Source organism: Typopeltis vanoorti, chromosome 11 (assembly GCF_054136105.1).
Source record: "Typopeltis vanoorti isolate ZY-2024b chromosome 11, IOZ_Tvanoo_1.0, whole genome shotgun sequence".
NCBI lineage: Eukaryota > Metazoa > Arthropoda > Arachnida > Uropygi > Thelyphonidae > Typopeltis > Typopeltis vanoorti.
In genome coordinates this window covers 104,098,403-104,114,811 of record NC_143559.1, presented here as the reverse complement: position 1 = coordinate 104,114,811, position 16,409 = coordinate 104,098,403, and the positions used below count along the sequence as shown (strand labels likewise).

Here is a 16,409-nt window from a genome sequence, read left to right as displayed (position 1 = left end):
CATCCCCCATCCCACCAAACCACTACCAGCCTATATAGTACAACCAGCAACATCTGTTAAAAAAAAAAATCCAATTCAGACTCTGAAGGATGCAAATCAAGAAAACATGTCCCATTCTTCAATGGCAGTTAAGCCTTTTGGTCCTCACTAAGGCTGTTGAATATAACTTCTTTATAATTAATAATCAGACCATGGTGCTTTTCTATGCTTCCATCTCTTTCACACATCTAAATGGCACCATGGTAACAGCACCCCTTCCAAATAAGAAGGGTGACCTCCTGATGTCTTCTGCAACTCTCATGTAGATAACCAAAGAAAATCATCTCTCACTATACCATAAACAGCCTAATCTAATCAGATTTTTTTTTTAAAGTATCTTCCCAACAGCATGGAAACCATATCCGCTAAAGAGGGATATAAGTTGACCATAAAACTATCATCTCATTGCCCTTACATCAATAACTTTGAAAACAACAGAGGTCATCTCCTCTCGACCTTTTCACCACTAAGAAGCCCAGCAATTAATCTGTGATCACCAAATCATCTCTATGGATTTGTATAGATTCCATTTCTCTATAGATTCTTGGCATTTCCAGATAACCAATATTATTATTGCACAAGAACCTTTGTGGAGTCTGAAGACTCATTGCAGGGAATGCAACAATATCTATCCCTCTCCTTCAGTGCACTGATTGACAAAACATTAACAGACTGTGACCCATTCCACGCATTCACCATTCTCCAAGTGATAATTTTAGCTCACAAAAACTAAGGCTGTATCAAGGCATTATAAAAAGGAATGACAACTTCCTTGTCATCTCTGTTTGTTAGTGTGTTCTACAATAAAAGTAATCCTATCAGGTACATTGTATACCTGTGCAATATATCTATGAATTCTCATATACCAACATTCCCAATTTTTTAGCTTCATCAATTTCCTGGAGTGTAGCTCTGTCAATGTGGTACACAGCTTGTAATCTTTTCATCCCCAAATGCATAACTTTATACTTTTTCAAATTAAACTAGCACTTTTTTTTTTGGCCATTCATTGGATGTAATGATACAATGAATGGCCAAATGGTTTCCTCTCTTTGGATTTCTTTATCAATGTTTACCATAGAGCTATAAGCTTTCATCCATATCCTATCTATATTAACAACTTTCTTTTACTGACTAAAAATCCTATCCATGGTTTTGATGAAAAGAGCACCCTTCTTACTCTTCATCTGACAAACCATGAAATATTCAAATAATTCAAGAGTTTTAAAATCTTCCACAGCCAATGTCTTAAACAACGATTTCCTGACTGTTATTCAGTGGAGGTAAGGAAAATCTAGTGAACACTGTCTTTTTTTTGTTGTTTGTTTCAGTCACCCCTATTATGTTGATCTGGTACTTATTCAATTCTTCTAGTTCCATTTCTTTGCTATTCAGGCTTCTTATGTTGAAAGTACCAATCATGAACTCTGTTGATGTTGAGTTGAGGTTGAACAAATCCCATGTTTCAGGATTTGTTCCAGTAGCTGACTTTTTGCTGTTCGCCCTGGTTCCCTGGCAAAAACAAAGGAGGCCTTGTTTAATTAGGCGAAGCCCAGGCATGAAATTCTGTCATGTTGTCATTTTATTTGTGGTTTAATCCAATAAGAATACAATTTGGTTGGCTAAATCCCAAATTGCCAGCCCATCCTTGTTTATTCAGTATTCAGGTAAATACCTAACAGCATGCATCATAAGAAGGTGATGAATGGAAATTAGGTCAGAAGCCCTGGTTGGTTCTCTGCATTCCTTTAAAGGCTATGTGGAGGTCTCCTCTCAGCTATACAGCTTTAACACTTAAGCAGCCCCCCCCCCTTTGCCATGACTTTTTAAAAAATAAAATAAAACATTAAAGAAAGCGATCAAGAATCAAATCAATATCATTAATAAATCAAATCAGATTTATTAGAGTCGACATAAATGATGATGACAATGAATGATACTAAGCAAATAAATCAATCAATAACAAATAAATATGATACTGATGATAAGAAAAGAACACGAATAAAAAACTGGAAAACAAAATAAAATGGGTCGGATATAAAAAGATACATCAAAACTTGAAGTATAAGAAAGACAAATTCAAAAGACTTAAGAACTTAACATAATGAAATATATGATAAAAGGATGCAAGAAGGGTGAACAAATCAATTTACGAGGTCAAATGAAACCATTTCAGAATAGCCATCTTCACAATATGGGAAAGATGTAGTGTGCACTATTTATATACTGCATCAGTGATGTATGACGTTTTGATAATGGAAAGTTTTGCATTCATATTTATATTATGGGACTGCCAAATCTCAGAGATAATGTAGAAGCAGTGAACACTGACGGCATTGCAATGTATTTTTATCATTATAGCTTCTGACATAAGTTTTTTTTTTTCACTCGGTTATAAAGCTGCCAAGAAATTATATTCTTGTTTAATCCTTTATCCAAGTGTAGTACACAAAGTTTATATGCGAAGTATTTTCATGACTAGGCTACTTGTATAGAGAGGCAAATAACTTCACATTAATTGCTTTAGTATTCCATAATTCAAAGCACACATCCTTTTGGTTCCATAATGCTTAGCATCACGGAAAGGCAACTAACCAGACCTATCAGTCTGAGTGGTGGCTCTACTAAGGCAATCAATTCAGCCATTGTCTCTATATATAAGTAGCCTAGTTGTGAAGATACTTCATGTGCAACTTTCTTGACAACTAATTTATAACTAGCTCAAATTCAGAGTATTTTAATAATAAGGAATTACATTTTATACTACTTGTATATGGAGATATGATTTCTGCATCACTTCAACCTTGCTATCTCTTTCCACTGATAGCAAGGTTGAAGTGATGCAGAAATCATACCACTGGAAGGTCAAATTCAGTCTAGATAGTGGTCCTTCCAGTGGTGCAGCTAAAGCTTTTGCTGCCCGGGGCAGTCCCTGAGTTTGCCACCCCTCTCAATACACACAAAATACTACAAAAAGTCAAAACGACGTACAGGGAAATAAATTAAAACACTGTTAATTTTTGAAGTAAAATTTTAATTTCAACATCCTAAAATTTTATTTTTCTTGCTTTTCTGTTAGCAAAATCGTCGATGACATTGGTGAAGTCTATTTCATAATAATTTAGGTAATTCTTAATCAATTTTATTTAGAAAATCCTCTCACAACTAGCAACACTTACAGCAATTGTGAGGAAAATTTGCAGTAGTATTACAATATTTGGAAATGAGTTCTCGAGACTATTTTAGAATTAACTGCAAAAGTTCAAAAAAAAGGTTCAAAGTGCTGCCCGGGACGGACCCCCACCCCCAGCTACACCTCTGGGTCCTTCCCATAATGCACAGCATTACACACCCAAAAGTGTGTATATGCATTGTATTATGGGATACAACAGCAATTAACATGAAGTCATTTGTCTATACACAAGTAATCCAGTCTTGAAGATACTTCATGTGCAAACCGTTTGCTACTTGTATAAAGGATTAAACAAGGATATAATATCATAATGTTTGGTTAGTTTGTTTTTTTAGGTTTTTGTGGAAAATATGGGAACAGGTACAGACCAATCACAGTAATGTTCATATAAGTGGAAATCAAGAGATTTAATCACAGATCCAATATAAATATTGCTGTGTTTGGGTTTGCTGGGAAAGGGATAACTACACTGCAATATTGTAGAATTTTGTGCATTGTTTTTTCTATAATTTTAAGATTTGATAATTTGGAATGACTCGAAGGCAACTTTATAATCAGCTTTACAACTTTATACATAATTTTCCTTATGTATGGGAATTTAACAATTTTACCATAGAGAATATTTTATCTTCAGGAGTAGTAGCTTTTCTTTTTGGCTGTCAAATTAACAGTTTATTAATTGTTAGCAGTAGGTTTGGTTTAAGAAAATCTGCTTCAAACAGGTAATTTTCCTAAATTCCCAGGAAGTGCAATGAGCTGGGAGAGTGCAACTGATTTATTTTTTTTTTTTGTATATAGTGTAGGGATGGAATGAATCAAAGTGTAGGTAAGAAGAATTGTGAGTGGTAAGACAGCAGAATGGAAATGCAAGGTAGTGAAAATCCATTTGCATAAATAGCACTGAAAAATTAACTCAACATATGAAAGCAGAGTTGGAAAATATGAGGTAAGAGATGAAATGTATGAGGAACGAACTGAGGAGAAATATGGATTTGCATGGGAATGTGAGGAGGAATGGGAAGAAAGATTTGAAAGCAATATCGAATGATCTGAGGTTAGCAATGTCAATGTATAGATAAGAGGTATAGTGAATGAAAAGGTGCACAAGGTGTTTTCTGGGAGGAAGAATGAGCAGAGTGGTTGAAGCATTGGATAAGAAGAGTATACAAGCAAAAAGAGTTGGTAGTGGTAGTTGGAAAGAATGATCTGACTGGTAACAAAAAGAATGTAAGGATGGATGTCATGAGGCTGTTAAGGAGAGTACAGTGTGGTAGGTAAGGTTCAAGCGTGTTGCCCAGTATGATAATGAGTTGAGAAAGTGAGCAAAGATTTTACTGGTATGCTCGCAGAGTTGTGTGAGGAGAAAAGAATTTTGTGAATGTGTGGGATGAGTTTGAGGGGTGGATACAGCCGAATAAAAGAGATGGGCTACATGAATGGATTTGATGTGAGTCAGCTGAAGAAACTGTTGCTGCAAGAGAATGACTGAAGTGAATGTAAGACCTGAGAAAACAAGAAATGTTGTGGAAGCAGGAGAGTAAGGTAGGCAAGTTTGTGAATGGAGAGGCGAGAGGCACGAATGGAGAGAATAAGAGAAGGAACACAGAGTGAACAGGATAGTGAAAAGTGTAGATGATTATTACAGGAGATATATGTGAGTGTGAAAGAAAGGATTAAGACAGTCAACGATGTGGGGAGGGATATTTAGGTCTGAGGAGGGGTGCAATATCAGATGATAGACAGGAATGGATTGGGGTAGAGTGTGTAGAGGAATCATATCTAAGAACTGAGATTAGTGAGACTTGTTATAGAAACAGAAATGAGCTAGTGTGTATGTTTAAAATGCTAGAAGTATTCAAAACAAGGGGAATGAAATTGTATTGTTGATAGAGTTCAGTTGCCCAAAAATTGTTGGTGTAAGTGAGATATGGTTGAAAGACTATGACATTCTGACAGGAATAGAGATGGAGGAATATGTAATCTTTTACAAAGACAGACAAAGCAAAAACTGACTGGTTTTGAAGCAGTATGGTGTGACGTGGAGGTGGAGAGGATGAAATGTTTAGTAGGGTGTTGCTATAGACTGGGTAATGTGGAATGCAGCGAGAAGGAAACGTTTAGACAGATTGGTCTCACTAATAAGCAAAGGTCATCATTATGGACAATTCCAATTATGGCAATATAGACTGGAATGAAGAGACAGCCTCAGGAACCAAAGAGAATGAATTGAGTTTTTAAGGAATAACTACCTTAAGTGGTATGTAACAGAGGCCACGCATTGATCGAGGGTCTTGAATTTGATTATCTCATCATAAAATATTGTTGTAAATGAAACGTAAATGTGTAACAGAAGTCGCACATTGATCGAGGGTCTTGAATTTGATTATCTCATCATAAAATATTGTTGTAAATGAAGTGTCACATCACACTCCAGTTGGTGAAAGTGAACATAAAGTGATCACTTGGGTGGTGGTGGCCAGCCATATCAGGACTTTTATGAGAAAGAGCAATATATGGAACTATAAGGCAGGTGATTATGACAACCTCAGGAGGCAGCTTGCAGCAATATCATGGAATGAGGATTTGCATGGGAAGGAAATCAATGCTGCTTGATCTCTACTCAGGAATTATCTGGCAGAGGCAATGACAGTGTATTCCAAAGGTCAGAAGATTAAATAAGGTATAGGTGTAAAATGGATGACTGAAGAGGTGACGTACAATCTGGAAGAAAAGGCATTGTGGAGGTGGCACAAGATGAGTGGTGATAATCAGTTACATGAGGAGCACAAAGAACAAGCAAGGAAGGTGACTCACTTAGTAAGGGTAGCAAAAGTGCCGTATAAGCAGCAGTTAGCAAATGACACTAAAAGAAATTCTAAGGAGTTTTTTCAACATGTAGCCAATACAAGGAGGAATGATTATGGATGGATGATGTTGGTCAGTGATAATGGGAGAATGATAAATAATGAGGAGAATATAGTATAGGTGTTGAATGAGTAGTTCATTAAAGTATTCTATCCTTATGATTCTAACATAATGCAGAACTTGAGAGAAGTGGGAATGGGATAAGAACCACTTATGGTGAGTGAGCAAGTGGTATGAGGAATTGAGTAAACTTGATGTCAAGAAGACCATGGCACCTGATGGTATATCATATATCACTAGGTGTCTGGAAGTTATGTTCCAGGGAATTAACACCTTTAATGTACATTTTTAATGTCTTAGATTAACACAGGTAACAAAGGAATGGAAAGATGATGAAATTGTTCTGCTTCATAAAGGAGGTGTTAAGACTAAGGCATCGAATTATAAGACAATCTACCAGTCTGGAGTTGAGGTCAAGATGTTTGGAAAGCTAGTGAGGAAAAGGATTCAGAACTGGGTGGACAACAGTAGAATTCTCTTTAATGGACAGCATGGATTTACTAAAGGAAGATCGTGTTTTAGCAATCTGCTTACTTATTATAACAATGTGACAAATACATTGGACAAGGGAGATGCATATACAGTAGTACATTGAGATAGGGCACATGACAAACCAGTAGTTAAATTGGAACAGATGAGGTTGGATAGTAGATTCACTCCCCATACACAACAGGTTGTGTATGGGGAAGTGATATCCCAGAAGAGGAAAGTCACCGGTGCCAAACCCCAGGGGTCTGTTTTGGAGCCTATGTTGTTTAATTTGTATGTAAACGTTTGCAGATGATGCAAAACTAGGGAGAGTTATGAGAAGTAGAAATGTTGTAGCTTTGCAAGAGGACCTAGACTGAATGGGCGAGTGTGTGGGGATTTGTTTATGTTATAAAGTGTAAGGTTTTAAAATTTAGGAAGCAAAGATGGCATGCAGAGTACAGGATTGGTGAGGATATTTTGGAGGAGGTGTAGGATATGAAGGATTTGGGGATTGTGGTGGATAGACTTGAAATTTCATGGACATTTTGTTAAAATTGTGAACATGTGGAACTAAAAAATATTTCTTTTGATTCCATTGTACAAGGCTTTGATCTGGCCACATATGGATTGCTGTGCACAGATTTGGTCATCAGGATTCCAAAAGGATGATGAGATGTTGGAGAGAATTCAGAGATGAGTGACTAAGTCGGTTTCGGGCCTCTGGAATGTGGAATATGAGGAGAGATTGAGAATGCAAATTACAGAGCCTAGTGGACAGAAGGAAGAGGGCAGACATGATTGAGATGTGTAAGTTGGTAAGGAGTAATTATCAGATTAGCATGGATGAGATTTTTCTTAAAATATCTGCAAACAAGAGAACATTCCTGGAATGCATTTAAGGTTTGATGAGCTGTTCATGTGAGAGTGGGACCTCCCACAACAAGTTTCTTGACTCCATGGAGATCTGCTGATAATAATAAGAATTCCCTATGTTGGTTGGTTTATGACAAATTTTTCAATTGATATTCTCAGATTTGTGTGTTAGGTTTTGAAAGTTTATAGTTATTGTGTTCATACTCAATAGTGAAACACAATCTATCAATAAAATTATTAAGGGATATTAAATCTTAATTACTAGTTTTTCCCTCAAAGCATTTAGTATGTGGGGCACTCCACAGAATAAAATAGAGGAGCTACGTGAGCTACTTTTGTATGCAAAACCTCCAAGTTACATCGTATTTCTCATGTCAAAGAAAACTAAAATTAATGGAAACAGAATTTCAGAAAGAAGGGAGTTCTCTATAAAAGAGGAGAACTAACCATGATAAATTTGTTGGTATTTGTGGATGGGAAAGGTAATAACTGCCTTTTGCTAGGATTCTGTAAATTCATTTTCAGAGAATATTTGACTAGACAGAGCAGTTGATCCATGGAGGATGGCAAGAGATGTTTAACTATCTCATAACAGATGTTATCAGATCCATAAATCCTTTTAGCTCTGATGATGAATATATCTGCTCAGGTACAAGTATACATGTCTGAAAGCAATTAAGTTTTGTGTAGTAGGAGTATCTTCTATCTAGGAGGTAGTAGTGTTGGATTCTGATTAAGGAGAAATTTAAATTATTAATATTCCTTACACAATCCAACTTAACCCACCATACCAAAGGCTATAATTGTAAAAATTATTTGATATTAATCCCATGATTGTAAATTATTATTCATGTAATTGCCTCGAGTTTATTTATTAAATTTTATTAATTAATCTAAAATATGTATTAGCAATGATAGGACCTTGTATTGAAATATTATTCTGTTTATTATGATTATTCCTAATTTAATATTATGAGGAATTGTATATATAAGTTTAATATGTCTTATGTGAATTATAATATTTTGAATTTTTATTTATCAGTACCAGTATGTCAAGGTATAATGTTATGCAATATTTCTGTTTTTATTTTATTTTGTTTGTTAGTATGGAGACGGGCTAGAAATAGCTAGCGCGTGCATGGATTGCGTGAGCTATGGCATTCAAAGGGAGATGGAATTGATATGAGCTAAACTGTGAGAACAAGTTTTGGCAGGAAAGAAAGTGAAGGTATATAAGCGAAAAGCGAGAGTACACAGGGGATTCAGTAGACCAGAAGCATTCACGATAGTGAGGTGAAGAAAGAGGGGGAAAGAACTCAGGACAGTGCAGAGAGAAGGGAAGCAGGGAGCACTCGTGCCAGCATGGAGTAAAGTAAGAGGCTGTAGTAATAGGAATTAGGTGCTGTAATTAGATTAAATTAGATTAAAAAGAGATGAGGAGATAGCTTATTAGCAACACTGAGTAAAGTAAGAGGCTGTAGTAATGGGAATTAAGTGCTGTAATTAGATTACGAAGGATCCGGATGTAAATTGGCAACTCAGAATATTGATAAGAAATTTCTAAAGTTATGACGAATTCCAGAGCTTTTAAGGAAGATTAGTGAAAAGCTGATTTTATTGCAAAGTAGTAAATGAGGAACAAGTGAATTTTTTAATGAAAGCGTGTCTACATTTGTGATGCGCAGAGATTAATGATTAAGTCAGTTTAAAGAAGATTACTTTTGAAATGTGTAGCTCCAGTGTGATAGATAACTAAAGTTTTAAGTGTGCCTCAGTGAATACCATGAACAAAGGATTTATCCAGTAAGAATTGTCCAATTTTATATTACTTCAGTGCAGAGATATATGTGTAATTCCTCCTCTTATTCCCCACATTAACTATAACGTTTTCTTTTTGCTGAAATCAGCCGGAGTATGAAGTAGCAAGTGTATACCCATGAAGCAGTTGTTGCCACCATTAATGTATTGAGACTTTACTAATTGTGTGATAATAGTAAAATTTGTAACTAAGAGATTTTGTGATATTGAACTCTATTAAAAGTTATTTAAATATTGTGAAAGCTATAAGTCTGATAACAGAATGCCCATAGATAATCTGTAAGATGTTGTGACCAGTTAAGATAAGACATTTATATTATCTTTTTCTCAGAATTGAGTTTATATGTATAATATATAACCCAGAATTAAATGTTTTGTTTTGATGATTTTAACATTGTGTTTGCCTGAATCTCTTTTACTTCACCGTTCATGAAATTATCAGACCTAGCAGGAGCATCAAACATAAGAGATAAACTCGGTCTACATAAGAAATAATATTGATATAAAATTAGTTGATGGTTGGTTTCACTACATTTCATTAGACTAATCTAGATATAGAGTGGTGCAGTCTAAAAATATAAATTTCTCTATATTTAAATTAGTAATCAACCAGCTACTTATTACTTGTTTAAGAACAAAGTTAAAACAAGATGGCGGATCAAAAACAAGGAAGTGTGATCCAACTGTAGTATTACTAGGAGTATCTTGTACAGATACCCCCAATTCTATTTTAGCCTTTGACTGCTACATTCTGAATTCCACCATGGTTTAGGGAAAGGCAGAAATATACTTGATGTTTAAACTACTGTAGTTGTGGCATCTTGATAATATGAATCACTGCTCATTAATAAGAGGTTCTGAGTGTTGCCTCAATCTCGTAAAGTATAACATGCTATGTGATCCAGTAATAAAATAACTATCTTTGATGTGGAGTATTTAATAGTATGGTGTTGCACCATTTTACCAGTTGTATACAGAAATTACTTCTCCATTGATTTAACCTTGGTATCTTCCTGAGTTTGACTCCCACTGATGAGGCTTCAGTAAAAGTCAAGCCTGGTCAGGGTAGTGGCCCTTCCCATAATGTTTTTGCATTATGGAAATATGGCAATCAATATGAAGTTGATAGCCTAAGTTGACTAATTGTGAAGTCACTTTATTCATAAACTTTGTAAGCTTATACTTTGGTGAAAGATTAAAACAAGAATATAATTCTTGTCAAGTATAATATACTTTGTAACTCCAGTGGTACAAATTTCTACATGAAAGAGTAGGTATCATTCCTATAGGTGTTATCTACTAATTCCTATTAGAAGTGGAATATCAGGGCTATTCCAGATGCAATACTGGCAACAGGGTAAATTTTGAATCCTGTCCCTGAGATCATAACAAAGGAGACTTTTTCCTCCCTTGAGCCTGCAAGGATGAACAGTAGTGAAGTAAGTCCAGCAAGCTATTGAGTGATCTTAGTTAGGCTATCTAGGACTGCCTTGCTGAAAGAGCCACAGGTCACACCACATGGAAGTAGAACATTGGATTCCAGTGTTGGCAGTCTGAATTATAGGAGAGTAAAAGACTTACAGAAGTAAAGCAAAAATGGGAAGGAAAGAACACACTTTTCAATCTTTAGACTCTTCCCCCCACCCCCAAAAACATACACAAACAGATACCTCACATGGAGGGGTTCTCATTAGAAAGATTTTGTCTCACTCCTTACATTTGATAATATTCAGACTTCCAGTAAAGATCAGATCTCTTCTTGGGGATGACTTATGCATCTAGCTTTTCTTGGCACAAATATACATTCAAAGCTTCTCTTCCATTGAAGACAGTACTTCTCATCTGTGCAAATCCTAACACAATTGCAAATCTGCTTATTTGGAATACGTGATGCTATCTAGAAGAGGATAATCTCAACAGAAGAATCCTCTCTCTGATTCCCTCCAATCACTCATATTTCTGCATCATACCTTTTTTAAAGTATTTTCATGATCACTACTACACTGAATTGGCCACTACGATTCTCATACTTTCCATTAAACATATAAAACACAAACAGTTGATGTGTGTATCCATACATAATTTTGCTTCATCCTTATTGAACCAACTTCTCATCCTCAATTTTCATTCTACCTACCTCTGTTCTTTGGAACATCCCTTCTCGTAAGTTTTTTTTTTTTTAAACCAAAGGATTGTGATCATCACAATGAGTCCAGTGGTTAAGGAAACATCAGCATATTCCTTCCTTCCTTTTTCCTGTCTGCACACACACCCACAGAGAGAATGAGAGAGAACTTGTGTTAGGTTTTGTGACTACGTATTGTTCAAAAACATAGGAACAATAAAAATATGCAATTTTAAAGAATGTAGTGTGTGTGCATGTTTGCACAGTCTGAACTTTTATGTATGCATGTGTGTTAACTTCACACAAATTGGATTGTGTGCTTTCTATTATTTTGCCGCTTGTAATACTAATGAATTTGGTAGGGAAATTTGAAGTCATCTACCACAAAAAGCAGCAAGCAACTATCAGATTTCTTTTCTGCTTACCTTATGCCCTTTGTAACTGGTTTTTCTAGTTTCCTTGTAAACTAGTCACAAAGGTATAAGCTAGGCGTTAAGGGTAAGTTGGCTTCTGCGCTAGATCTAATGAAACACCCTGACAATGTAAATTACACTTAAGGCTTAGCTTATAATAATATGACAAGCTGATAATATCTTATAACATGACAATATTATAAAATAACAATATGACAAGAAATTATATTGTTTTTATCTTTTACCAAAGCATAAGCACACAGTCTACAAGTGAAGTATCTTTATACCAAGGCTACTTATAACAGCTGCTGAATTCAAATCAAATTACTTTAGTATACAATAATATCTACACTTCCTTCCTGATGTGCATGTTGTCATGCATTAAAAGAAGGGGCAATGCCCAGAATAGGTTTGCTTTTAATTGAGGTCTTAATAATCGAGGCTAAATCAAAGTCATTTTCTATATTTGACTTATACATTGTGATATATATCAATGCAGATCACTATATTATTAAATAGTGTGAGAGTTGCAGCAGGCTTTTTTTTTGCATGGTGAGAAAGTAAATTACTCACTTTTGTCATTTATCTAACCATAACCAAAAGTTTGCAAATGAAATAATTTACAGCTTTTACCAACTGATACACAAATCAAGTGTGAAGCTGTAGTTTTGGTTTTCAGCCACTTGTGACACATTAGATTTTTTTTTTTTTCATTGCCTAGTATGCTGGTTGGAGAACCAAGGCAAGGATAGTGGTTGGAAAGAAATGGAGAATGGACTTCTTTCCAGCAAATAACTTTGCAGTGCCAAATATAAGAATGATGTCCATCTTATAGAAAAGGAAATCTCTATGACATGGTTATGGTGGTCTGGATTGCCAAGAGCAGAACTCATATTCACAGTACATTCACAAAAGAGGGAAACAATATACACACAAATATTTTACCAATTATTTTATTATTTTGGTAAAAAAATCAAACATTACCTTTCGTATACAGAATGACTTCATGCTAGAATTCCAACGCAAGATAAAAATGCGCTCCGATGTTGCAGCACATAGAAAAGGGGAATCTATAATGCAATCTTGTTGAATAGCAAATAAATGACATGCTTTAATGCCAAGCATGGCAGAAACAACATGAGGTATATCTGTGGTATCAAAACTAGTTTCTAAGGTAGAGAGATCAACAATTTGAAGTTCTCGATCAGATCCTAAAAAACAATAATAATGGAAATTTATTATACCACTCGCACAATATGGAAAAGTTTATATTTATATTTATGGTATAGACATATTGTATGTTTTTTTAGAGAAAAAAGATATTCATGCAGTAAGAAAATTCATTTCTAATGCTTCTTATCTAATTAGATAGGCTAACCAAATGAATAATAATAATGAATCACTATTATAAAAAGTAATTTCTGTACAAATATGGATATCACTGGCACATCTGTACACAAAATCTGTAATTTAAAACAAAAATTGCTCATGCAAAAATAATGAAATTGTTTTAAAATACTCTGTTAGGTTATTATAATTTTGGTACTTATCCCTAAGTGCTTATCAATGCTTGCTTTTTTTTTTTTAATTACACACTTTTCTTTGCATTTATGTATTCTTATAAGTTGACACCATTAAAAAAAAACTAATAGCTTCCTGTGTTTTCACTTGCATTTTCACGTACCACGGCTCCATGCGAGCACATGTGCCAGCGTATTCAGAACACTTCATCATCATCATATTCCTGATATATACCCTCAAGGGGTGTACAGGATATGATAGTACTACATGAAAAATTTACATCATAACTAATTTCCTATCTATAATTTTCCTCCAAATCAGTCTGTTACCTGTCAAGACTCCAATATTATCAGGTCTTATATTTCTGCCTTCTAAGGCACTTTTACTGTATCAATCCACCTATATCTTGGTCTTCCTCTGGGTTTTTTTCCTGCCAACCTGGCAGAAAGCACTTGTTTTGCTAATCTTTCCTCTCCCATTCTGCTTAAGTGACCATACCACTTGAGATTAGCTCGGTAACGCCTTCCTGAATGCATTAGCAAGCCCTTGTTCATGCCCCTAATCTTTCTCAGGACTCTCATATCTGCAGTCTCTAGTCTTTGGTGAAGTGTTTTACTTCTAACACAGCTCTCAGATCCATAAGTTAAAATTGGTTTAAACACTGTCTTGTATACAGCTAATTTAGTGTTTTGGCTAATTCTCTCTTATTCCATATAAATTTATTCAGTTGACTTCCTACCACACCAGCTTTGTTGATTCTGTTGTCTATTTGCATATTGAATTTACCATCTTCGCTAAAAATCATATCATGCCTAAGTAGCTGAAATGTTTTACTTGTTCTATAGGGAGGGCCATTAAGTTAGTAACATTTATGGATGGAAATTTTAAATGGAAGAATATCTTGTTAATTACATCAAATATGAAAAACATTTATCCAATAAACAAGTATGCTCTTTAGCATCAATTTAAGTAAAGGGAAAAAATTAATTAAAAAATAAATGTGTTTGTATGTACATGATATATTATTTTATTATGTAAGTACACATTATCATATAAATATGCCAGAACAATGATTTATTTAATAATATAAATAATAATATTATTATTATAGTTAAATAAAATTTAATATATTAAATTTTATTTAACTTAATGCGCTTATCAATAAAATCATTTATAACGCTAACAAAATTCAAATTTTTTGCAATTTCATGCTCTATAGATATTATTGCCAGGGACAACAAACATTCTTGGGACATAGAAGATCGCAAATAGGTTTTATTAATTTTAATTTGGAAAATGACCTTTCTGCTGATGCGATCGTAACTGGACTGGTCAATAATATTTTAAATGTCGTATTAATATTTGGATAAATATCCAACAAATTATTTGCAATCATGAATTTTAAAATATTAATGGGTGCATCTTCTGGAACAATATTTCTAAAAATAATTAATTCATTGCAAAATTCAGATTCATCAATATCTGTATTTATTTTTTGATACAGCTGTTTGCAGCAAAATTTTAATTCATTTTCTCTGATTTTTCTTATTAATTTCATACCATCAAGAAATCCAAATGATTTTTCTTGAATTTTATACAATTCAAATCTTTTTTTGACAGATTGTAGAGCAGTATCTAAAATTACAAAAAAGAAATTTATCCTAAAATTATCTTTCCTATCACCTATGTTTGATTCATCACGCGTTTCATAATCAAAAAATACTTTTCTTCGATGTACTCGACTTTCTTTAAATTTAATTTCTATTTCTAATAGATTTGACAGTTCTTTAGCAATCTCAAAACAGTTATGAAATCCTGATATTCTCTGCTCTTCAAAGTACTGTACTAACTCTTTAATATGCTTAGTTGCTACGTCTATGGGAATTTTTGCATTTTGTAATACCTGACTTACTAAATTAACTTTTAACAAAAGCTCATACCAAATTACAAGACTTAGTATAAACTCAAATGAATCTATTTGTTCATATATTGAAACCACTTCTACTTTGATAGTATTATCTGATGCAGTTTTAGATAATTCTTTTAGTGCATTTAAAAATTCTGGAATTTGAAAACGTACAGCTCTAACTGATTCTATTCATCACATAAGAGATTTGGAGTTAATTGTTTAACACATTTCTTTAATATGTCCCAACATTGAAGTTGAGCCAGCAAATAATGTATATATTTTTTGTATAACATTAAAAAAATTTATTGCTATAATTGATGATTTTGCGACATCCCCTAAAATCAAATTTAAATTATGACAGGCGCAAGGAGTATAAAATGCCTTTTCGTTTTCATTTAAAATGTAAACGCAGACTCCCTTATATACTCCTTTCATATTCTCTCTGTTATCATACCCTTGCCCTCTACAATCTGACAATGTAAGATTTAATTTACTCAAAAGTAATTTTATATTTTCATATATACCTTTACCAGTAGTGTCATTAGTTGTTAAAAACATCAAAAAGTGTTTACGAATTTCAATATCTGCTTCAAATATATGTAAAAATCTAAAAATTAATAAAATTTGCCCCTGATGACTAACATCAGGAGTACAATCGAGAATTATTGAATAGTACTTTGCCTGTCATATCATATTTTGTCGAATTTTGGTTCCCATATGAACAATTATCACCCATTTTGCACAATGGGTGATGGATACGAATCTTGCTCCTTACCTATAATTTTTTTCCCGAACATCGCATTAAATGATCTTTTAAAAGTTTATCAAATTCTGCAATTAATTCTATGATTCCTAAAAAAATTACCATTATGGGCTGTGTACAAAGTAGCAAATTACCTCTAAGAGCTAAATTATGTTCAGATAAATAAAGAATTGCTGCTACTATTCGTCTTAAAACATTTCTTAACCTTCTACTTCAAATTTTATGACATTTTGATTTGCCTGATCAATTGTATTGTGATTTTTTAAATTACATTCCATTTGTGTCCATGAATACATGCATTTCATATACACTGGATTTCGTTCGTACAACTTTAATCTTTCATTTACATGTCGCCAGTC

General features: G+C 34.0%; 1 protein-coding gene across 1 annotated transcript in view; it reads right to left on the bottom strand.

Moving 5' to 3' along the window:
• Positions 1-16,409, bottom strand: part of LOC150101893 (citron Rho-interacting kinase-like) — a 594,274-nt gene that overhangs the window by 61,003 nt on the left and 516,862 nt on the right. The window contains exon 34 of the mRNA XM_090400165.1: positions 12,842-13,068. Coding sequence (XP_090256291.1) covers positions 12,842-13,068 — 227 coding nt within the window. The remainder of the gene's footprint in view (positions 1-12,841; positions 13,069-16,409) is intronic.